Source organism: Fusarium falciforme, chromosome 10 (genome assembly GCF_026873545.1).
Source record: "Fusarium falciforme chromosome 10, complete sequence".
Classification (NCBI taxonomy): domain Eukaryota; kingdom Fungi; phylum Ascomycota; class Sordariomycetes; order Hypocreales; family Nectriaceae; genus Fusarium; species Fusarium falciforme.
The window spans coordinates 275,870-298,566 of NC_070553.1; the positions used below are offsets into that span (position 1 = coordinate 275,870).

General features: G+C 51.6%; 8 protein-coding genes and 1 pseudogene across 9 annotated transcripts, besides 1 other annotated feature; 4 read left to right on the forward strand and 5 right to left on the reverse strand.

Annotated features, from left to right (window-relative positions):
• Positions 1 to 289: 289 nt before the first annotated feature.
• On the reverse strand, positions 290 to 2,739 carry NCS54_01203100 (Clr5 domain-containing protein; the record flags this gene model as incomplete). The annotated part of the gene is made up of 2 exons (XM_053157283.1): positions 290 to 1,787; positions 1,844 to 2,739. 2 exons carry the CDS (start codon positions 2,737 to 2,739, stop codon positions 290 to 292), a joined length of 2,394 nt encoding a protein of 797 aa, XP_053013258.1.
• An 870-nt stretch (positions 2,740 to 3,609) lies between these two features.
• Positions 3,610 to 4,782, forward strand: NCS54_01203200 (Hypothetical protein; the record flags this gene model as incomplete). The annotated part of the gene is made up of 2 exons (XM_053157284.1): positions 3,610 to 3,883; positions 3,947 to 4,782. The coding sequence occupies 2 exons, from the start codon at positions 3,610 to 3,612 to the stop codon at positions 4,780 to 4,782; spliced, it is 1,110 nt and encodes a 369-aa protein (XP_053013259.1).
• Positions 4,783 to 5,819: 1,037 nt separating this feature from the next.
• On the forward strand, positions 5,820 to 6,449 carry NCS54_01203300 (FMN-red domain-containing protein; the record flags this gene model as incomplete). The annotated part of the gene is made up of 1 exon (XM_053157285.1): positions 5,820 to 6,449. The coding sequence occupies one exon, from the start codon at positions 5,820 to 5,822 to the stop codon at positions 6,447 to 6,449; it is 630 nt and encodes a 209-aa protein (XP_053013260.1).
• A 294-nt stretch (positions 6,450 to 6,743) lies between these two features.
• NCS54_01203400 lies at positions 6,744 to 7,798 on the reverse strand (annotated as a pseudogene). The gene is made up of 2 exons: positions 7,671 to 7,798; positions 6,744 to 7,617 (listed from the first exon to the last, which is right to left on the reverse strand).
• Positions 6,744 to 7,798: a sequence feature.
• Positions 7,799 to 10,384: 2,586 nt separating this feature from the next.
• On the reverse strand, positions 10,385 to 11,556 carry NCS54_01203500 (PKS-ER domain-containing protein; the record flags this gene model as incomplete). The annotated part of the gene is made up of 3 exons (XM_053157286.1): positions 10,385 to 11,101; positions 11,169 to 11,401; positions 11,454 to 11,556. 3 exons carry the CDS (start codon positions 11,554 to 11,556, stop codon positions 10,385 to 10,387), a joined length of 1,053 nt encoding a protein of 350 aa, XP_053013261.1.
• Positions 11,557 to 12,225: 669 nt separating this feature from the next.
• Positions 12,226 to 12,956, forward strand: NCS54_01203600 (Hypothetical protein; the record flags this gene model as incomplete). Its single annotated transcript, XM_053157287.1, has 4 exons — positions 12,226 to 12,501; positions 12,540 to 12,609; positions 12,657 to 12,725; positions 12,775 to 12,956. The coding sequence occupies 4 exons, from the start codon at positions 12,226 to 12,228 to the stop codon at positions 12,954 to 12,956; spliced, it is 597 nt and encodes a 198-aa protein (XP_053013262.1).
• A 476-nt stretch (positions 12,957 to 13,432) lies between these two features.
• On the reverse strand, positions 13,433 to 18,176 carry NCS54_01203700 (Hypothetical protein; the record flags this gene model as incomplete). The annotated part of the gene is made up of 5 exons (XM_053157288.1): positions 13,433 to 13,981; positions 14,029 to 15,254; positions 15,299 to 17,108; positions 17,162 to 17,809; positions 17,865 to 18,176. The coding sequence occupies 5 exons, from the start codon at positions 18,174 to 18,176 to the stop codon at positions 13,433 to 13,435; spliced, it is 4,545 nt and encodes a 1,514-aa protein (XP_053013263.1).
• Positions 18,177 to 19,177: 1,001 nt separating this feature from the next.
• NCS54_01203800 (Hypothetical protein) lies at positions 19,178 to 20,794 on the reverse strand (the record flags this gene model as incomplete). Its single annotated transcript, XM_053157289.1, has 3 exons — positions 19,178 to 20,086; positions 20,141 to 20,380; positions 20,450 to 20,794. The coding sequence occupies 3 exons, from the start codon at positions 20,792 to 20,794 to the stop codon at positions 19,178 to 19,180; spliced, it is 1,494 nt and encodes a 497-aa protein (XP_053013264.1).
• Positions 20,795 to 21,291: 497 nt separating this feature from the next.
• NCS54_01203900 (TauD domain-containing protein) lies at positions 21,292 to 22,263 on the forward strand (the record flags this gene model as incomplete). Its single annotated transcript, XM_053157290.1, has 1 exon — positions 21,292 to 22,263. The coding sequence occupies one exon, from the start codon at positions 21,292 to 21,294 to the stop codon at positions 22,261 to 22,263; it is 972 nt and encodes a 323-aa protein (XP_053013265.1).
• Between the last annotated feature and the right edge of the window lie 434 nt (positions 22,264 to 22,697).

Consider the following 22,697-nt stretch of genomic DNA (forward strand, 5'->3'; position numbering starts at 1 on the left):
GACTTGTAGCATACCTAGGTAATATAACTATATATCCATTGTGCCAACCATCAACTCGTTTCCTTGAATAGGCAATTGCAGAAAGAACATGGCCGCAACAGTGAATGAAAGCGAGACAATATGGATATTACAAAAACACACAACACGTTTCGCATTAGCCCCAGACTGGACGCTAAATGCTATACAGTAGAGCGCAGCTCAACCCTAACCTTGCCATTTGCCCAGAGACCAGGTAGAGAATAGACCCCCAACTATTCATCCTAGATTTGGTCAACGGGGTAGGGATCATCTAATGCTTTTCACCTTGATCGTTTCTTACTATTTCAAGGCGAATCCCTGCGGCTTCCTCACGATGAGATTTGGCAGCACCTCCCTGAACCTCCTTAGGACAGAACTCCTGGGTCAAATTTCCCAAAGTGTCTAGTAGCCCTGCTTTGACAAATTTGCAATCCCATTCACTCGCATTTAGTCTCTCAACCGTTTTCTCGAGGTTCTCGATAGCTTGTTTAGCATTCTGAGGATCCGGTGGAGACTGCAGCGTAGCGCGGAACCTTTTCCGTGCCTTGCGTCCTTTCAACTTTAGCTTACGCCTAAGCTTTTTCATCTCGCCGCCACTCTTGCGTTTGTTCTCGTGGGTAATGCAGCAGAGCAAGGCAAGCATCTTGGCGGCTTCGGCCATTCCCTGGGCCTTAACAGACCATGATAACGGTGTTTCGTCGTTACCACAGGCACTCGACGTACGTTCCCAGAGCCTGATGGCAAGGTCGTTGGCAAGTCCATTGTCGTGGAAGATATAGTATGCTGCGGAAGCATAGTTGCACAAAAGATTGATGGTGTAGTCATGGCTATGACCAAATTTTTTCTCAGTTTCTTCAAGACCCTTTCGATAGGAAGACAGAAAGCTGGCCTTTTGAAGACATTTGGGGTCCCAATGCCGAGCATATAACGTCCAAGATTCCAGGACTGCTGGGTGGCGGGGGCCAAGCCTGCTTGACAATCCTCGGGCGGTGCAGAGGAAGCTAATCCGCATTGTATCATGGAGATCACAAGGCGAGATCCCCAGCAGACCTTCCACAAGAGCGGCCATCCCGACATGGTTGGTTTTACCAGAGACAGTGGAAATGTCTTGTAGAGAGTGAATAAAGCTCTCCACATACAAGGTATCATTGTGTCTTTGCTGAAGAGAAAGGCCTTGCAGGATACGGCATATGTCCCATATTGATGACAGCTGGTTTGGGCTAGAGCATCTTACGGGGTCTTGTGCCTTTTTAAAGACCTTGTCGTGAAGTAGATTGCCCATGATCACCTTCAGTGTCTCTGCTCGTTCGGGCCGGTTCAAAGCGACAGGTCTTTCATTCGTCGGGTTGGGAATGGCCTCGTGCTTCCGAACCAGAGTAGAAACGGCCTGGCAACGGGTCCGAAGAACCTGCCACTCCCATTCCTCGAGCATCATGTTGTAATCTCCAGACTGATTTGGCTTGCTTAGGGACTCAATGTCGGCTTGAGAGTCGTAGAATCCTTTCACGAATTTGTCGATGCAGAGAAGTAGTATGTTCTGACCCTTGTACAGGTAAGGGGGAAGGGCGCGCGGAACTGAGCCCAAGACTCGGATCACGTACTCAGGGGGGGAAGGATGATTCCCCATAGCCTTCCTGGGCCTCTTACGCGGTGGAGAACTCCCTGGAGCCTGATGACTGAAGGTTTGGGAGCCGGTCCCCTTGGCAGTGGTTTTGTTTTTCACGCAATCTGGCCAGTGTCTCTTTTTCCTGGTATTAAAGGAATCTTCTCTATCTACTAAGTTAGCTTGAAGGCTGTCGTAAGCGTAGGGGTGCTGGAAACGTACGTGGCTGTGAAATGATGAACCAACTCGAGTATCATGCTGGTTTGCGACAAGGTACACCTCTGGGTGATAAACAAGTCTCGAAAGATCGGCCGAATAGCCTCCCAGGCCTCATCAGAATATGAGGATACGCCTGGATTCCGGTGGGTAGATCTTCGCAGAATCTGCGATTCTCCAATCTGTTGAGGGCTCTGTGTAGTGCAAGCCAAACTTGGAATGTGTGGCGTGGGTTGAGGCAACAACCCTTCGAATTCGACACTATCGCCGGCCGTGAAGAGAGGATAAGTGATGCCTGATGAGTGAGCTTGCACCAAATACCGATAGTCTAAATCCGCAATACCGGGCTGCTCGAGGGATTGCAGTAGCTGAGGTGATTGTTGGTTGATGGCCATCTGAGATAGTTCTTCCGACATCTGTTGAGAAAGGATCCCCGTCCATGGATTCTGGGGCATGTATGCTGTCTCCATTGGTGCTGAAGGCCATTCAGGTCCAGAAGCGAAGGTCTCGTCCCCGAAGCCGGCCCAGGAGAGTGGTTCAACCTGCTGTAGCCAGTTCTGACTATCCATGGATCCACCATTTGAATTAAAACTTGAGAGGTCGCCGCTGAGAAGCATGCTCGACAATTGAGATGGAACCGAAGGGATATGATACTGATCGAAGGGGTCGATCGGTTGTTCAGTAAAGATGTGGTCATTGGCAGGGAAGCTAAAGGAGCCATCCGGGAGGTGTTCCCCGCCAACTTCTCCAAGGACAGGGCAGGAATGGGAAAGTTGGGATTGTGATAGTGGCATGAAGTCAAACTGTTGCAAGTGAAGCGGATCCATGGGAGGCATCTTATCGTAGGCAACCCGAGATTCATCGGAGTCAGTGGCAGTGTGGAGATCGTTGGTAGACGACATCTTTGAGCGATGAAACAGAGATTCGACGAGTGCTTCTCAGTAATACAAAATGTCGCCTCTGGGTAAGAGTGGCGATCAAGGGGTGAGGGTAGTGGAAGAGAGTTCAAAGTGACCAGGCCATGATTTATCGTTCCCAGTACCCTTAAACCCCTCATGACTATGGCTGAAAGGAGTTGGCAGAGGGGATAGCACGAAGTGGCGTATTTCGCATACGCAATATTCGGCTTTCCTTTTCCCCAACTCTGCGGGCGAAGCAAACCTCATTATTGGGAAATATGGCACCGAAGCTGCACGAGGAGCACAGCTGAGCATCCTTTACACCGACAATGCACTCACGCGGGACACGATTGGCGCAGAAGACTAACCTGGCAGTGGAGCCTACGTGCTCATGGTGTTGGGCTATGGAACTTGACAGGTTAAGAGTACTAAACTGTCAGTGGGGTCGTCTCACCTTCTGCATAGGCGTCTCGCACTGTAATTCGCCGATGGACGCTCCCTCTTCTCGGCACTGCAATAGTAAGCGGCCAACGAGTCGACGTTCAACATCGTCAACTGGTTTGAGTTGGTAGCAGATGATGTATTTGTTCCATGTATTCGGGTACTTCCAGTGACCCAAAGAGGCCGAAATTGGCCTCCAGTCCATGACAGGGAGCAGATGGCGGCGTATTATGTACATTGGTGCTATGATAGAAGATAGCTAGGTGATGGGCATCGATGTCGAGCCTCAATAACACCAGACAGCTCGAGCACAGCCTGCCAGTGATGGCATTTTTGCATAAATAGCCCCAACAGACCCCGATGATATTTCTCAGCACTTTTTTCTCTACAATCATCTCAACACTTGTCCTCTCTTGTATTGAACACATCGCCATGCCATCTGATTCTTCTCATGCGTTGGTCCGTCAGGGCTTTTTCGGTTGGCTCGCTCCAAGTTCTCCCAAGAAGTCCTCCCCCAATACCTCCAAGCCACAAGTTCGCGGTCCGGCTCCAGATGACGTATACCATGAAGAGAACAAAGCCGTCTGGAAGGAAGTCAAGGACAGAAACGGCAATGAGAGTACCTTGATCTTTGCGATAGTCAGCTCGGATCAAAAGAAGCCAATGCGTAAGCTGATGGACGAAAAGAAAAAGGGAGGAAAGCTCCGTATGTGTGCCCTTGCAGAGATGCATCTGGCTTGGTCAACATGTTAACCCCAGATACTATCAGAGTCCACGGTTGTTGTCACCACACAGAGTCACCTCCAGGATGTGATGGACGCAATTGTCGGCACACGATTCAAGACACTCTACCTCCTTGTCAGCTCAACCGTCGACTACTTAACATACAACATTGCGGGGGTTTTTAAGACCGTCTATGTCGCCCCTTGCGGCTTAAGATCGCAACATGATGCGCTATACATTGGAGGTTCCTCGACCTTTGCCGGTGTGAGGACCTATGAGTGGGATCGGCGGACTGATTCCAAGCTGCTCAAGAAGCGGATCACATACGCTGAGGGTTGTGTCATCGACATCCAGGACAACCTTGAAGACGCTAAGAGGGTGTTGAATGAGCCTATCGTACAGCCCAACCTTTCGGAGGCGGAGAAGGCTGAAATCAAGCGCCAATTTGATGGCTTTCGAGAGGACGTGATAGACGGGTCACGAGGTGCAGCGGTGAGTTCAGATACTGAGAGTAACTCAGCTCCTGGTGCTTATGAGACAGAGACATGGTTTCAGAGGTGGAAAGGCCTTCTAGCAACCATCGTTGGCGCCGGTGCTGGCGCATTCACGGTATTTGGGTCATTCTGGGTCAGTGCAGGAGGTGTGTGCATCAAGGGGCCATTCGGCATGTCCATGGCAGCCGGCTACTTCACGGCTGCTGGCGTGGGAGGTGCCTGTGCCGCAGGAGGTGTGGTAGGACTTGCCGCTTACGGTGCTGTCTATTTTGTTCCTTGGGATAGGTTTTGGACTTCCTTGAAGAACTGTTTGTGGGAAATATGGGAGTATATCCGAGACACATTTCTTTGGATTTGGAACAAACTGAAGGGCTTGGCTGGTTTTTGAGTCTCGTTCAAGGCACCTAACTCTTTGTTTCCACTATTTTCTCTTTCACTCTCTGATTCATCAAAACCCGGAGGCAAACCTTCCAATCACGGATAGACTGTGAAGATAGGTTACGTTTCCCTTCGTTTCCTTTGTCTGCTATGTTCGGTTTGAGGTGGGTACCAGAATGTCACCTTGAGGCCCACAACACCATCCAGGCTAGATGACAAACAAGAAGATAGGTCTATAGATTGAAACTCAATTATCTTCTGACCGCCATTGGATTTAATGTGACTACTAACTCCCGGCAGGTGCTCTATTCACTGGTGAATAACCTACCCTGAGCCCTATCGAATGACGTGAAGTCATGTTCCTTTTTTTCTTGTTGAGCGGAGCGGAGTTTGCGTGGCGGAGTTTGAGGTGGCCCGGCGGAGTTTGCTCCTTCTGAGGCATCGGGGTCAACGTTAGGGAACCCCTAGAAACCCGAGCCGCGCGTGTCGGAACGGCCAAGAGATTAGGCTTACTCTTAAGCCTGGCGCCTCTTTCTAATTACTGTGTAAGTGGTTGGCTCCAAGGGTTGAGAGATGCAGAGGTTGCAAGTTGAGGTTGGAATTAAAGGAAAATTGTAGAGGAAGAATTAGCTAATATCAAGGTCCTAGGTCCGGCAAACTCTAAGTTTTAGAAAACTACTACCTTGCATTGCTTGCAAAAAATATGGGCGATTTTTACGACGCCGGATAGTTGGCCCCAAACTCGCGCGCGGTTGACAAAGACGGAAGGCTGCCATTGGGCCGCAAAGCCACAGGAGTCAAGAGGCTGCTCACTAGAGGCCAGAGATGATGAAATCAAGCGCGCGGGTAGGTTGGGAGTGATATGAATCAATGGGTATAAAAGGTCGTCTTGGGAGTAGGTAGTTTCAGTCCACAACACTCATCACTTCTTCCCCCCATCAACCCAGCCGTTTATTAGTGTGTTCCTTGATCTTGCATACGACCAAGACGTCATTGAAAAAGAAGAATCAACCCAGCCGATCACCAAGCATCCAACGACTATTCACAATGGCCTCTGTCAAAAAAGTCGCCCTCATCACAACCAGCACTCGAAAGCCCAGAGTTGGCCCAGAAGTAGCCAGCGTGGTCCATGAAATCATCAAGAACGACACCGATGCATCTAGCGGTGTCGAGATCACGCCGGTTGAAGTCGCCGACTTCAACTTGCCCATCTACGATGAAGAGGTGATCCCCGCCATGGTTCCTGCCAAGGCATCCTTCTCCAAGCCTCACACGATCGCCTGGAGTACCGAGGTGGGAAAATACGACGCCTACATCCTCGTCATTCCCGAATACAACTTTGGCATAGCCGGAGCTACCAAGAATGCCATCGACTACCTCTACAACGAGTGGATCGGCAAGCCGGCTGCGATCGTCAGTTACGGCATCCAGGGAGGAACGTTTGCGAGCGAGCAGCTCAACAAAGCGTTGACGGGAATGAAGCTGCGCGTCGCGGAGACGCGACCTTCCCTAAAGTTCCACGGTGGCAACGGGCCTGATCTCTTTCTTGCCATGGGGTCGGGTGGTCTAGGCGAGGACACAAAGAAGGATATGGAAGCTGAGGCACCAATTATTCTCAAGGCGTTCCAGGAGCTTAAGGAGCTGCTCAACGCCGAGAAAGCCCAGGAGTCAGCCTAATCAAGTGGGGAGCTGAGTGCGACCTTGTGGCTCAGTTAACCCATCAAGGGCCGGGCTTCGGGGAGCTGGATGCGAAATATGTACAAAGGGTCTGGGTTGTTAGAGATTCGCGCGCCAAATACGTCGTTATAAAGTTAGATCGAAGGAAGAAACAGGAGCAGAATGGCAAGTTCTTTAGCACTAAATAAAGGGGAGATATAATCCACCGAGAAAATTAGGCCAGTCATTCGTAGATAATTCCTGACCTGTTCCAGTGTTATCCCCGCCCTGTGGCATCCGTGTCGATTCTCTCACTGAGCCCCATGATGTTGGTGGGTTAAACTCCAACCATGGTGCGAGAGCAGAGGCACTACCGTGAGCCCCCAAGTCTGCTAACGCCCAGTTCTCTAGTTCCTCAGTATTGTGCAAAACATCATGTTTCCGCATGACCCGACCAAGTGGCTCTACTAGAGTAGAGGCTTGCTGTGACTGTGCCTTTGCATCCTGCAGGATCCTCCATGCCACAGTAGCTTCCGGTGACTTGCTGATTTGCCTCGGCCCATTTGTGTCTAGACAGACATCGAGCAGTAAAACAAGGAAGGCTAGAAAGATGTGATGCAGCACAATTGACATCCTCAACCGTGTAGAAGCAAAGTCATGCTCTTCCTCCTCCAGTCGCATCTCCATGCGAATGATGAGTCGCGCTGACTCAACGCAGGCTGCGCGAGATGTTGTGTATGCTGGGCCTGCTTGGCCACGAGCAAGATAGGGGAGATGCACTCTGCATCTTTGGCCGTGGACGAATAAGTTTAGTATGTATCCCTGGATCGTGATTTTACTTGCGTTTCTGTCCATGACAGATAGGCCAGGGTTGAAGCATAGGAAATCTGGAGCATCATCCCAGAAGCGAGACATGCGGGCCTCTAGTTCCTGCACAAGCTTAAAGGTAATAGTGTCTGGACTCAGGGCTGCGAACTGAGCGCTCTCAAGAGATGCGCGGAAAATTTCTGCAAAGCGGATCCGCTCGAGGAAGTACGACATGCATGTCGGTTGGTCCATCGGCCTTCCAACTATCTCTTCACCATCGATGCAGTCTTCGTCGTCGATATTCTGTGGTTTGTGTACTGCCATCTGAGATGGATGTATCGTGTAGGCACCGCCAAGGGTGCCGGAAAGCCCAGCAAGTATCCTGCCCAATGGTTAGATACACACAAGATTCGAAGATATCCGGACATCGCTTACCAGTCAGTGCTGCATAGATACCACCAAATCCTACGTCCAACTTCCGCTTCGAGCCTTGTAAAGCCTGAACTGCTGCCTAAGACCTGCCGTGGAGAGTCGATGCAATGAAGCCCTAGCTCGCGTGCCATAGTGATTGCTCTGGAGAAGAGGGCCCTATGTTTGATCGAAACTCCTTCAAGGTTGACTACTGAGTAACAGAGAATGACCAATGCCTGGGTGGACTCCAGGGATACGTGCGGACTTTGTTGAATATAATCTAGAAAATCAATGCCTGCCTTCTGCCAGAGTGATGCTTGTGAACGCGCCTCGGACACACCACAGAATAGGTTCCTTGAAAGATCTTGGGCAGTCCACAAGCAGGTAGCATTTGCGAAGATGGCAAGGAGCAGTGCAATTGCGCCAATGGGAGCTGGGTTTTCTTGGTTGATCGTGTCATAGACTTGATCAACTAGACGTCTGACAGAAGGGCCGTGGATGACGTGATGAATAAATGAAATGTCACATATGTACTTGTCGACCAGTCTCTTTGTCTCTTGGCGCTCCGGTAGCCAGATGCACCTAATGGGCTCAGGATGAACAGCTAGTGGCGGTAGTGCCTCGTTCTGGAAAACAAATGACCATGGTCGACTGATGAGCCGAACGGGATATGTTCGCACGACGATGGGATTTGAGTGTGCGAAATCCTTTGAGGATGGGTATTAGCGCCTGATCATGCCAAGACATGTTGCTCGCTTACTCTTGCTTTTGGGCCCATGCATAGCCGTTCCAGAAGTAGGGCATCTGATAACCAGTTTTGGACATTGGAAGGTAATTGCCGCTGCCCTAGGTCTTCGTTGGAGATGGGCTCCAAGGATGCAAGTTCTCCCTGTCTAGTTCTGGCAGCAAGCAGAGCCTCCAAGGATTCCAATCGCCTTAGCAATTGGTCATTGGAAATCTGGGGCCCTGCTGGCGGTGTCCCTGGAACTTCTCGACCCCTGGCTGGCGGTGCTTGGCATACCACTCCCCGGGCGGTGCAATTGGTGCAAGGGAATTGGCGGTTGCAACGTAGCTTGCGCTCTCTACAGAGCTGGCAAGAGATAACGCGTGTTCGACGCCGCGGATTTGAAACCGAGGGGCGATGCATGATTCCGGAAGTCGGGCGTGTGGTAGAGGGCAGAGGGATGAGAAGCCGGAGGGAGGTCACGGAGTTGAACTTGATCGGAGATTTGCCGGGGCCGGACTTAACGCACTCCGCGGAGCAGAGTGGGGCGACGGACGGTGAACCTCGGTAGCTATTGGCCCTTGTGTCTCGGCACTTTGTGGCGTCCCGGGTTTCGTGTTAGTGACACCTTCACGCTTGCACATCAAACGGCACGGTTACATACTGCCAAATTGGCTTACTGAGACAGCATGGCTTAGCTCTATAAACCAATCCCTAATTGCTTCAATTTGTTGGATTCTCCTTGGCTTGATCTTGTTATCACAGCTCCAGGATCCCCTTCACCAACTAGTGACACCTTTGCCACGATCAAAACCACCCCTCAGTTGATAGTCCGGCTTCACCATCGTTCCTTGAAGATCATTATACCGGATCAAGTTTGCGCAGCCCTCCCGGCGAATTCGTGCTAACCAGATGCACTGCGCCGCACCAAAGTCGCTCGGTCCATGTGCTTCGTTCTCGCTGTTGTCTTGAGGATGTCCCGGATGCGAGTCATGGCCCCGGCCAAAGGCATTGTGTCAGCGATAGGTCATAACGTTGGTCGAGGACTTATGCCCACCCACGTGGCTAATAAAGTAGATCCCAACACCCCCAGTTCTCTCATCGTCCATGTCACGATAGAGGCCAAGAGGTCGCAAGTGGCGCTCCATTTCTTTGCGTAGCAGAGGCGCACTCTGACCGCAACGTGCATCCCTCGACTTCTAGCTACAGAGCAATATGATTGCCTCATGCGGGCATGGTTTTGTGGTGATATCCGGGGTGGAAGGACTGTCGTTGGGTACGATGGCGGGGAGAGTTGAGGCTGCGAGGGGAGATAAGGTTGTAGGCGCAGCTTCAATGAGGTCGATAAGCTGGCTTACATTCCTTGGGACAATGTTGTTGATCAAGATGAACCCAGGAAGAAGCAAGGCCGAAGTGGGTTTTGAGTAGTCAGGAGCGCCATTAGGCTGGGCATATTGGAAGCGGAAAGCATCAGTCTCTATCGAAATATGTGGCTCAGTAGGAGTCCGAACCACTCGTCATTAAGTCAAGACTCACCCCATTTCTTGGCTCACGGGATCTACCCACAGCCTCCATGATGCTGCCCCTGAAGTGTGGGAGCCTTCAAGCTCGCTGTTGTGGTCAGCCTGGATACCCCATTTGACGCAGTTCCCCTTAAAATGCACTAAAAAGAATGCATGGAATGAGTTATTTCAACTCGGTGTGAACATGGTGATGGCTCATGATCTATCTTGAATTCTAGATCCTTTTTAGCCAATGTTAGTGCCTATCTCATCCCTACCAATGTATCGACTTCGCTCTTTCCTGCTGGTTTTCACCGATATGTTTGCGACATTGGGGTTGAGACTAATCTTGATTTACGAGCCTAGGTATTCTACTTGAGTAATAGAAATAGAAGTGCCGAGCGCAATATACAACATGAAAAACTTGCGACACGATTTGTAGGACTTTCTAACACTGTATGAGAAGAGAGATGCCAGAGTAGCCGGCGAATCTGAGAAAGAAATCTAAACTCTCACAGCTCTCCAATTTTGATGATCAACTTCTTTCCAAAGACCTGCTCACTCTTGAGTCTTCGAAGAGCCTCTCCCACTCCAACCAAACCTCCCTCTACCACCTCTGTAGGATGACCCGTCAACCAGCCACTAGCCAGGCCATATGCGAAGAGTCGGCTGGCCGTGTACGCAAGACACTTCTCTTCGTTGCTGCCAGTGTGTGCGACCATGACGTTGATGTCACCGCCGTCTACATGACCTGTAAACTTGGATCCAGCTTGAACGGTAGCAACGAGCGGCTTTCTTCCGGCCGAGTCTTCCAAACCAGCCTGCAGTCCCAAGGCACCGTCTAGGACACCCTTGTACTCAGGAGCACCGTCATGATTCGTAGCACAATCCAAACCATACCAAGCCGGACCACCACCGGCCTTGACAATAGCCGACTGGATCTCGGCTACAAACTTGTCGTGTGGTTGCCGGTAATCAACAAGGGCATCGCCTTTGTCAAGCTCGAGAAACCCATTGACTAGGTCGCTCGAGTTACCAGCCGTTGCAATAATCGGGTGAATATTTGCGGCTTTTGCGAGTTTGAGGGCAAGGGCACCTATAGCTGTACCAGCACCATGGATGACGAGCGGGGTTTTCTCAATACCAGCAGGTGACCAAGGTGCCGGCAGACGAAGGACATGATAGAGGCCATACGCTGCGACGAGCCCATTCAATGGAATCGTGACAGCCTGCGCGTTTACGTGAGCCATGGATACTCACAAGTTGATGGAAGGGTGGGTGTTTTCTCTGACATACCTCCTCGAATGTAACATTGTCGGGAATATGGAATGTCGTAGAAGCAGGTGTGATGGCGAACTCGGCAAAGGAGCCATGTGCTGTCCCAATCTCGTGTATACCAGCCACGCGGTCTCCGGGCTTGAATTCGGACACTCCAGCGCCTACCGCCTCGACAATACCTGCAAAATCATCGCCGGAGTTTACAGACTTCTGGAGAAAGATTGGGACCTTCCAATCTTTGGGGTTTGTACCTGGCATTCAGGTTAGAAGGGGTCAAGCTTAATAGTGGATAGGTGGACGTACCCGACACGGCCACTTTGATGAGAAGTTCACCGGCCTTTGGAATCGGGATTGGCACTTCTCGAATCTCGACTTGAATATCCGGTGAAATAAAAGCTTCCTTCATTGTTGCTTTTGGTGTTTGTGAGTGGAAAAGTGTTGGGATTGTTGGGATCGAGACTAGTTGTGACTTGAAGCAGCCACACTGAGCCTTGAAATGCAGCGCCCATATATAAATTGCCAGAGTATCAGCAGAATCGCAAAAAATTCTAATCTCTCCGAGTTCTTTCCCATTGCGTATGAGCCGGTGGAAGGTTAGGCCGTGTCGTCGGAACTAGGGAGAGGGAATCTTGCATAGTAGATTTAAAGTCAAACTTACGAGCGGTCTCCGTGGACTTGTCCTTTATGATCACGGAATGTTGGAATTTCTATGCCCTGAAATCGCATCGCCTTTAAGAATTTGTCCGTGGAGGATCGGGTCTAGTGCCAAACAAGTCCGCGGAGTTGCGGCACAACCCCGAAGCAAGGGCTCAAAGTCCAGCTACTCCGAGCCACATAACGTTACACCAGTAGAGCGGGGTTCCATACCATCCAGGGCTAGTTCTGCTATATCCCCTTGCTCAGGGGAGTTAAATGCTTGGGTACAACGCATAGGAAGCATGGCATGTGTAAGAGAGCATCCAGGCATCCGGCTTATAAATTCTTGTTCCCCACAGAGCCATCATTTGGCAGTTGGAACCCAAGTGTTAGTGCCACAGCTTGATAATCACAAGCCCATTACCTGGAGCAGATCGCCATGGGGCTCATCCAGCCATACGCCAACAATCACCACAACCCTAGCCGCTCAGGGGATGGTCGTCCAACCGCTATCCAGATTGTGGAAAACCAACAGCTCATCGGCAAATGGGCTGGTAGAGTGGCATTGGTGACTGGTTGCTCACCTGGCAGTATCGGAGCCGAAATTGCCAAAGCAATCCATGCAACAGGGGCCGACATCTACATCACCGCGCGAGATATAACAAAAGGCCTTGTCACTGCTCAGAATATTCTTGCTGATGGGAATCCTGGAAAGGTGGAGGTTATTCAACTTGACCTGACGTCTCTGAAAAGCGTTCGGGAGACGCAGCGCAGGCATTCCTAGAGAAGTCCCAATCTCTGCATCTACTGGTTAATAACGCGGGTCAGTTCTATGATTTGGAGTCCATCCAGTTGCTGATTTATCCTCAGGTGTTCTTGGATGCCTTGAGCAGATAACAGGAGAAGGCGTGAATACTCATTTTGCCACCAACTACCTAGGTGAGTCCTCCAAGGAGTCTCTATCGTTCTTACTGATCTCTAGCTACAGGCCACTTCTTGCTCTTTCAATTTCTCAAAGCATCGCTATTGGCCTCAACACGAGACTTTGAGGTGCACGTCGTCAATGTGGCCTCGGTTGCCCACCGTCTGGGAACTTGCGATCTGGAGGATCTCACCTTCGAGAATCGGGCATACGAAGCTTGCCACTGTACATTTCGCCAACGAGATTGAAAGACGATACGGCGCCTAAGGCCTATACGCATTCAGCGTGGATCCAGGCATCGCAGCTACTCCATTAACGAAGGACACTCCCGAGATTGTTTCGATGATGGAGAAATACGGGGCTGGCCATCTACGAAAGTCGCCAGAGCAGGGTGCTGCTACCCCGATGTGGGCTGCGGTGGCATACGAGTTGAAGGGAAAGGGGGGCCAGTATTTGGAACATTGCGGTGAAACAGAGCTGTGCGCGGAGGGCGGCTTTTTTGCGACTGAGTATGGGGGGAATGCTTACGACCAGGCCAGAGAACGGAAGTTGTGGATCAAAAGCTTGGGTCTTGTAGGCATGGATGAAGAGCAATAACTGTGTGTTAGGGGCGGCAAGAACATCGATCATAGTCTTAAGATATTCCTAATGGGTTCAAGAACCCCAACAGGCAAGACCCGGCTTACTCGTAGGCGTTAATTTTATACTGTAGGGGAATGCCAGGCTAGTCCATGATGACCTTTCTCAACCTCTCGCTCTCACTCGGGCCAGTGCTGTCACACATGCTGCGAAAGGTACCGTCTCTCTCCCAAAGTTCGCGCGGACTTCCGTTCTCGACCAGGACACCGTTTTCGAGAACGATAATTCTGTCGAAATCTGCAACAGTGCTGAGCCTGTGAGCGATAACAACCAGGGTTCTGTCAGTAAACCACTCGCGGATATTACGCTGGATGAGTGTGTCTGTTGCTATATCAATTGCCGAAGTAGCCTCATCGAGAACGACGATCTTGGAGTTTGCAAGCAGTGAACGTGCAATACAGAGCAGTTGCTGCTGGCCCTGGGACAGATTTCCTCCGGATTCTGAAACGGGACTTGATAGGTCGCGGAAGATTTTGGTGTTGTTTGATGATGCTAGGCTTGAGTTGCTCATCTCATCCCCAGTGGTGGGCTTGATCAGCCCGACTCGAGCCAAAGACTCGTAAAGTTGGACATCCGTTAGTTGGCCAAAGGGATCCAGATTTGATCTAATGGTCCCCGAAAAAAGCACAGGGTGCTTACAAGGTCAGTCAAATACCAGGAAACGAAGTGATCGGAGATTACCTGTGGGATGATTGATAGCCTGGACCTCAGGTCGCTCAGTGGGATCTTGGAAATATCAACCCCATCGATACTAATACTGCCTGAGCGTGCCTCTAGAAACCGGAACAAGGCCAATGTCAATGACGATTTGCCCGCTCCAGTACGACCAACAACGCCAACACGCTCATGACTCTCGATCTTCAGGGAAAGCCCTTTGAGAACTGGTGGTAGGTCTGGGGCATAAGCAACCTCCAAGCCCTTCATCTCAATAGCTCCCGATGTCGGCCATGCTGCTGCTGGCTTCTCTCCATCCTGTGGCTCCGTCTCTAGAGTCATATACTCAAGCACCCGCTCCATCGAGTTCATACCCAGCTCCATATCGCCGTAGCATCGTATCGTCCAACGAAGACTCTCGGAAAAGTCTAGGATGAAGGATAAAGCCAGTCCGGCCAGGGCTGCATCGATCGGCTTCACGATGATGACTGTCCCCACGGCAATGCTAAAGAGCGCTGCGATTAGAGCCATACGGAAACTCATCCAACGGTTAGCGAGTGCGATATAGAAGCTCGTCATCACCCAAGCATCGAGATTTCTGTGCATTTGAAGGAGATATGTATGAGTCCTCCGGAAGGCGCGGATTGTTGAGATACCCGCTAGGGTAGTGTTGAAGAGCTCGAAAATGGGGGACTTCGCATTGCTTTCCAACCGCTTAAGGGGCCGACTAGCGACAACGTATTTGCGACCAACGATTATGCTCAGACCGAGGAGAAGGATCGCAGGAGGGATGAGGTACGCTGATGCGAAGCAAGACGCGATGCAAATGCCAAGTAATCGAAGCAAACTGGAGAAGAACATGCTCCAGGTCATTGTGATTCGCTCATCAATGATATTGAAGTCGGCCGTAAATCGGTTCAAGACACGCCCGGTAGGGACAGTATCCAGCCACATCATCGGGACGCGCATGACCTTGAAGAGCATCTGCTGAAAGATGGACCTGCTTGCTCGGACAGCCAGGAAGTAGGATGAGATATATCGCAGGATACCAATGATGACGGTTCCCATAGAGATGGCGACATAGACTTTGAGATAGAAGAAAGCATCGCTTTGAAGAGCAACCTGGGTGGATGGCTGTGACAGAACCTGGTGCGTCGATACGACCGAGTTGTAGATACTCTGTCCGTGGAAGTTCCCGCTGGGAGCGTCGGCGTCAGCCTGTCCTGTCCAAATGCGAAGCCACCAAGCGCGACCTATTCAATGTTAGATGAGCTAACCAAGGCAGTTGATCACCCACCAATAACGCCCCCTTGGTAGGCAAGGTATACTCCAACGCAGGCGGCCCAGAGGAGCACTCCACCGCTACTCTTGACGTACGTCAGGTAAACGCTGCCCTTGACTGTGCCCTTCTCACGAGTCTCTTCTTGCATGAATTTCTTTGGTGTAGAAGAATTAGACTCTGGATGCTGGCCATCAGCTCCCCTTGCACTGCTCATGGGTCGCACATCTAAGTGATCGACAGGTCGGGTCTCCGTGAGCTCCTCACTATAGGTAGACTGGCTGTGGCATGAGTGTGCAGAACAAACTGAGGCCTTTGGAGGACCAGAATAGGTCACTATACCATCGGAAAGCTCAACCACGAAGCTAGCCGCCGGGAGGACTAATCCCAAGTGGTGTGTGACAAGGATGCGAGTGCGCCCTTGGCAGATATCTCCCGTGAGACACTTCTCACAGATCCAGGCACCGACATGTGCGTCAACAGCACTGAAAATGTCTTCCATGATCAGAATTTCAGCCTGTGAGTACACAGCACGGGCAAGGGCAACCCGCCATTTCTGGCCACCACTCAAGTTGACTCCATTGGCTCCCAGTTCTGTGTTATCTCCATCTGTGAGAACAGCGAGGTCTGCTGCCAGGGCACACACTTTGATGACTGTGTCATACCTAGACTTCTCGAAAGGAAGGCCAAAAAGGATGTTGTTCCGCAAAGAGTCGTTCTCAAGCCAAGCTGTTTGGCTGACGTATGCAACAGATCCAGGGATGATCCACTTGTCAGGGTATGCATATTGCCCCTTGTGCACACGGATTGTCCCCTTGAGCAGCTCTGCCTCGCCCAGTATTGCAGATAGAAGAAGGGTTTTTCCAGCGCCAACCTTTCCAGAGATAACCGAGAGGGCACCGTTGGGGAAGGTGAAATCAAGGTCATGCATGACAAAGGTTTCATCCTCGCCTGCCATGTCCTCAACCGGCCAAGAGATAGATGCCCCTTCGAAGCTGATGGAAGAGCCGTCGGCCAGGTTGCATTGCATCTCTGGCTCGTGCAAGTAAGCGTCGATTCTCCTCAGTGAGACCAGAGAGTCGAGACCCAAAGTGAAAAGCTCAGGGAGCGATCCCAAGGTGGTCTCGAGAGTGTTGAAGATTCCAATGCTAACAAAAGCAACAGACGGTAATAGAGAGCCATGGATAAGGACGTAAGCGGAGAGTAGGGCAACAGCCAAGAGAATTGGGCTGATGACCCAGCAGGCAAAGAGCCCGCTATCCGCAAGAAAGAACTTCCACAAGGATTTTAACTCAGTCTCTCTCAACGCAAGGATACGTTTCTCCCACTGAGACTCCAGCGCGCCAAACTTGATCTGGCGCATTCCAAGAAGTACTTCGCTGATCCTGGAGAGCTTGGCATCCCGGAGCTTCATCAAGGATCTAGATTCAGCAAGGACCCTCTTCGAGAACCATGTGTTGGCAGGGAGTGTCGAAGCCCAGGCTAGGATTCCTGCGAGGAAGGGAATCCATCCCAGGAGTTTCAGAAGGAATGCGGAGAAAATGACGAGCTTGACCATTCCGGTGAGTATCAAGAAGTGATACTGCACGAAGTAGAAGATACGTTCGGTATCAACACCTACGAGGTTCACAATGCTCTGGTGAGACTTGAGGGAGCCCGCATCTTCTGAGGAATCGCTGTCCTCTCCCTCGGAATCATGATCCTCCTGTGTGGCAGACCTGATGTTCTTCCGTCGCAGTGCCTTGTCGAAGACAAGAGCTGATATCTGCGTACGGACTGGCAAAGCCAGATCCGACAGAGAGAACCAGTAGGCCCACCCTTCCATCCACTATCGCGATGTGTCAGTAGCCATAAGCTCAATTCTTTCTTGGTTAGACTCACAGAGTCAAGAAGGTTAGATATAGACATTCCCAAAATGAGAGCCATAAGCTCCATATTGTGTGATCCTATGGCCTGGTGCTCAAGAATGTTGAGAGTCCGGAGCATGAACCAAAAAGGCCCAATGCTAACACCACATCGGACAAGAGTTACTGCCCACAGAATGGCCAGCTTCCCCTTATACGCACCGAACAGAGACTTGATGAGCGAAGATGTCTTGTCGACCGGGTCCCATTCACTCTTCAGCGCCTGGGACCTCATTCTGGAATCTGGCTGAGGTACATCCTCAAGGTTAATATCGTTGTGGAGGGAAGCGTGACGAAGAAGCGGCTCCACCCATGCCCATGTGTATCGGCTGAGTGTAGAGACAGTCCATTGCCCATCAACCTTGCGGTTCTCGTAAAACACATCTGGTCTTCGGGGGAGCACGCTGCAAGAAAGCCACAGCCCGACAGCTACCATAGTACTTATAACTGACAGGAGAGAGGTCAAGTCCTTGTACTTATGAGTGTGTGTAGCCACATGTGCCAAGCGAGGCACAGAAGAGCCTGCAAGGCAGCAGGCAGATCCAGCGAGCCACAAGGCTACGCTGTGAGACTGGACTGGGGCATGATGAACTGCTAAGCAAGCAGCATGGATGACGAAAAGCCCCTATGTGATACTTGTGTTAGATTCAGGAACCATTTCAACATTCATGCAAGCTTACCCAAGTGGCTGTGCGTAAAGCATTCTCCAAGATCAACTCATCATCAGCACTGTGAAGCGATGAAATAACCAGGCTGGCAGCTGACGTCCCTGCCCCAAAAGCCGAAAAGAGCAAAATTATAGCTTTAATGCCCTTTGGTGAAAAGTCTGCCAGCGATTTTGGCGTTGCACAACCATCATCATCCTCATAGAAGCGGTCTTTGGGTTTGTTGCTTCGCAGTTGGCGAAATACAGAAGTGAGGGCGGCAATGGTACTAAGTGCCGAGATAGCCAAAGCGGTGCAGTTGAGTGGAACTGCGAGGTGTTGATTCATCGTGAACCGCTTTGTAGAGACATCAGTCTGGAACCGTGAATCAACCCAAGGTCGTCATACAGAAGTCAGGTTTGAATGATGCCACAAACCTCAGTGCGGGCGGGGGTTAACCGGACACAAAATTAGAGCAAATGATGACATGAATTAAGTAGTGGGGGTCCTGGCTATACCGGTCTATCTCCTCATAAGGCTCAAAATACCAAATCTCCCTTGCTAATGACGTATTGGCTCGGCATTTGAAAGGAGGGAGCTTGGGTGGCAAAGATGAGCGTTTACCCCTGAGCTGAACAAGTCTCCACAATAGCTCCCTTACCAGTCCGCGGTATCCGTCCCAAGTAGCAAAATGGTCTCTGCCGAGCATTATCGTGCGTGATTTTCGGAAGTATGTGTCCTTTGGATGGCTGTCGCCGGTATGCTGTGCTATGCGAGGCGGCCTATCATGTGTCTCAGGGCTAAGAAGGGGCGAGTAAACTGACAGGTCAGTCCATTGGCTTGCCTGCAGGAAAATTCAAGCTATCGAAATACCGCCTCCGAGACACGGGATGACACATGCAGCCACGCAGCAAAAGTGCATGGATGAAGGAAATCCCCAAGTCTCGACCTCTGCCGCTGCGGTGGAAAAGCGTGGAGGTGAGGCTGCATCTCACAATGCAGTGACAGCCCGCCCGTCCTGACGCCAAGACACGGCCCGAACCGGAAAACTGCGGTTCTGACGTGGGTCTCTCCCGTCGAGTCTAGATAGATGCTCTAAGAGGATCAGCGCGCTAAAGAAAAGCCAAGTGCGTTGAGATTACAGATGCGGTTGGGTCCTCCCTTTCCAGCCGCCTGTCTCAGGGGAGATGTGGATGGACGACCAATCGCTTGGCACCGTGGGGAAAAGCCACCGCTTGATCTTCACTGTTGTGGACGTGGAGAAAGAAACGAGATTACGGTCTTTGAATGGCTACCCTGAACTTTACCCTATGCTCCCCATGAACAAACTCATACAGCCAGTCAGACGTCTACTCGTGTCTCAGAACTGAGCAGATCCAACTTCCCCCTGAAGAGACGGCAACGATGCGCCCGCTGCTTGCGCGCCACGTTCCAAGGCCGAGCAGCTTCCCATTGGCAACATGATAGGTGCCCACAAGAGGATACCGGACCATGCCCACTGACGCCTTCAAGGCGAGATCATACAGGCGCGGCCTGATGCGGCGCTGTACGACGCAGGTAATCCCTGGCACCACCTTGGGCGATACGAGGCCTTCCAAGGCGACCACCCACTCCTCTGCGTCAACATCATCGCCGAATACGATGCCGTCGCCTTTCCCGCTGCGGATTGGCTTCAGGATGTAATCGTGCCGCAGCTGAGGTGAGACCCTGGACAGCTCTAGTAGATCGTGCAGCTTTCGTGACCCCGGCAGGATCGTGTCAACAACCCCACTGGCCAGGGCGTCAGCCTGGGAGGGCGTAAGCACCATGCGGGCCACCAGATGCGGAATTTCGTCCTTGACAATGCCAAGCATGCGTTTGTCATGGACCAGCAGAACAGTCCGCATGTCATTGAAGCACCGTAGACTCAATTGGCGCCACATCTCAGGCTCAAGGGCCACCAGCTCTCGCTGATGCAGCTCCAGACCGACCTGGTGGATCTCCTCCCAGACCTCGCCTCCGTTTGTCGTAAAGGTCCATGAATTGGTAGGCGACCCGAAGTCGCCGCGGTTCTTGGCAATGCAACAAAGGCGGTACCCACTCTTGCTCCGGGGGTCAGGAAACAATCTGAGGTCGGCAGGGGTGATGAGCCGGGGCTTGATGCCGAAGCGACGCCAGACCGCATCGATGAACATATGAATATCAATTCCATGTTCAGCTCCTTTCAGGAGATGAAGTGGATATTGTGGTTGAAAGAGGCCAAAGAGGCCATCCAGGATCTAGAAAGAGTTAGAGACTGCAGGGGTCCAGACAGGGAGCCTGTTCAACATTACCATGTCTGGATTTGTGGCGCCTATGAGCCCACCTGGGCCTTCTGGCAGGGATCTGTTCAGCGCTTCTTGGCCGTAAGCCTCATGCAAGAAGCCATTGAATGAGAAGCGAGCATTGATCTCAGTGATCCTGTAGTTTTCTTCTCGCGGTTCATCCTCATCCACTAGAAAGTCGGGTCTCCAGGATCCCAGACATTCCGAGAAGGGTGCAATGTTTCCGCATGAGACTTGACCATCCACCCACTGTTACACGGTTTTAGCAATGGGTATGGGAAGGGTAGATCGGGGTGCACTGCATGGGAGCGAACTCACCCTCAAGATTTCCTCCTCCTCCTTCTCTAGGGGCATCCTCTCGGGGAATCTCGCATCACGGTCCGTCCACCATCGTTGGACAATGTCGGTGATGGCGACGGTCAGGGCCTCGTGCAGGTCCTGCATCTGCTGCTGGTGATGCTTCCCAACGAGGATTGGCCGGGGACAGCCACTCGAGTAGGATCCATTGTGCCAGAGGTTTGCGGGACACAATTTCAGCAGAGTGTCTTGAAGCTTGGCCTCCTCCAGAGCGTAGGCGCTGGTTTCGACCTTGTTTTGGGTTACCGGCTCATAATCCTGAGGTTTGGGCCCGAGATGGATTTGCGTGAGCTGTTGGGTATGCATTGTGAATAGTAGTCGCTTAACTCGAATGTTCAGGCAAGCAGATTGCTGGCTCGGAACTACGAGTAACAGCGTGACTTTGAGTAGGTATTTATGTGAGCAAGGATGGTCTAGCTGACAGCGCCCACCCACCGTAGTTCCCGAGGCTCCGGTTCAGGGGGTCCCATCGATGACCCATGACTCCTTCTCCAAGTGCCGCCGGGGGTGGTGGGGTCAGACGGAAGCAGGGTGACACAAGGTGATGTCGGCTGGGCCGTCCTGGAGTCCGAAGGGAGCGGTGTCAGTGGCCGATGGTAGTGAAGTGGCTGGCCAATGTGGAACTGGAGGTCCTTTTGAGGGTATTGAACCAGACTCAAGATGCCACGCATCTTTGGCCATTCATAATAAGGATAAGATCCCGTGAGTGTGCTAGTCTGTTGTGTTTGTCTGTTTAGACCATCGCTTTCCCTGCAATCACTTCCCTCACACTTTGTTCAATCTGATCATCCCCTATCGCTATCATGCGTCCTCTTACACGCCGTGCCTGTCATTTCTATCGCACCAATGCCTGCATATTGAGGCGCAGTACCAGGCCCAACTCTCTCGCGTCATCTGGGTTCAGCACACAGGGTCTTCGCTGTCATGCCACTGTAGTATCCCGTACCGTGCCATCGCTTACGTTGCCCTGCCTGGAAGCTCCTGATCTGAGCCACGCTCAGAACCTCGACCATGTTGGTACCATTTCGGAACAACTAGAGCGAAGTGGTATGCTCAAAGTCAGTTTGGGGTTCCCAGATGAAGACAGCGACTATCTCAAACGACTACTAGTCAGTCTTCATCGCCACCACGGCCATCAACTCCCCATCTCTCACAGCGCCACTCGTGGCTGGTTCTGGGACGTCTGCCCTAGCGAGACCAACTTCCAAGCGAAGAATCACCAAGCAAGATCGGAAACCATGAACGAATTCCCCTGGCACACAGATTGCAGCTACGAGGACCCACCCCCAAGGTTCTTCGCGCTGCAGGTCCTTCAACACGACCGATGTGGAGGAGGTACTCTTTCAGTCATGAACGTCGACAAACTGAGCGAGCTTCTCTCCCCGGAGGCTCGATCAGCCCTACTGGCTCAAGAGTACCGCATCACCATTCCTCCCGAGTTCATCAAGGACCCGGAGCAGAAGGACATCATCGGCAGCGTGTTTGTCACAAGTCCGAACGACCAGTCAACAATGATTCGGTTCAGAGAGGATATCCTAACGCCCTTGACAGACCGGGCGTCTCGAGCACTGGTCGAGCTCAAGGAGGCTCTGCTGAAGGAGGAGGTCCAGGCACACTCGACAGTGCATCTCAAATCTGCAGATCTACCAAAAGGATCCATTATTCTGATGGATAATCGCCGCTGGCTGCACGCACGGAATGATATCAAGGATCCAGAACGCCACCTGCGTCGGGTGCGGTGGGATGCATGTCCCTTTCAGACTGTCTCAGTTTAACAAAAATGTCCCGCTGCATCGAGAAACGCATTAGCTAGATGGCGAATATGTATGATTAATTCCCTCATTCTTGCATCAAATCAAGTGTCTATTTCCTGCGACAATGTCTCGGCCCATGGCTCAAACTCCGGCACTTCGTAGTTCTCTCCAAGTTCCTTGCCGAAGAGCCCACTTGTTGTGTTGTTGGGATTGGTCTCGGTTCCAACAATTCCAGTCCTACCCTGGTCCACTTGGATGCAGATCCTTCAGCTGCCAAGCTCTGCTTGACACTGCTGTCAGCTAGCGGCTGGTGTCCCCGAGCTGAGACCCCTGTCCCTGAACCAAATGTCTTTCCCACTCGATGGCTGCACCCTTGCGATGCATCTCCGGACCCTGTTTTCTCACTCGTTCAGGTCTGTGGAAATTAGTTGATCCCGGTGTGCATACCAATTCGA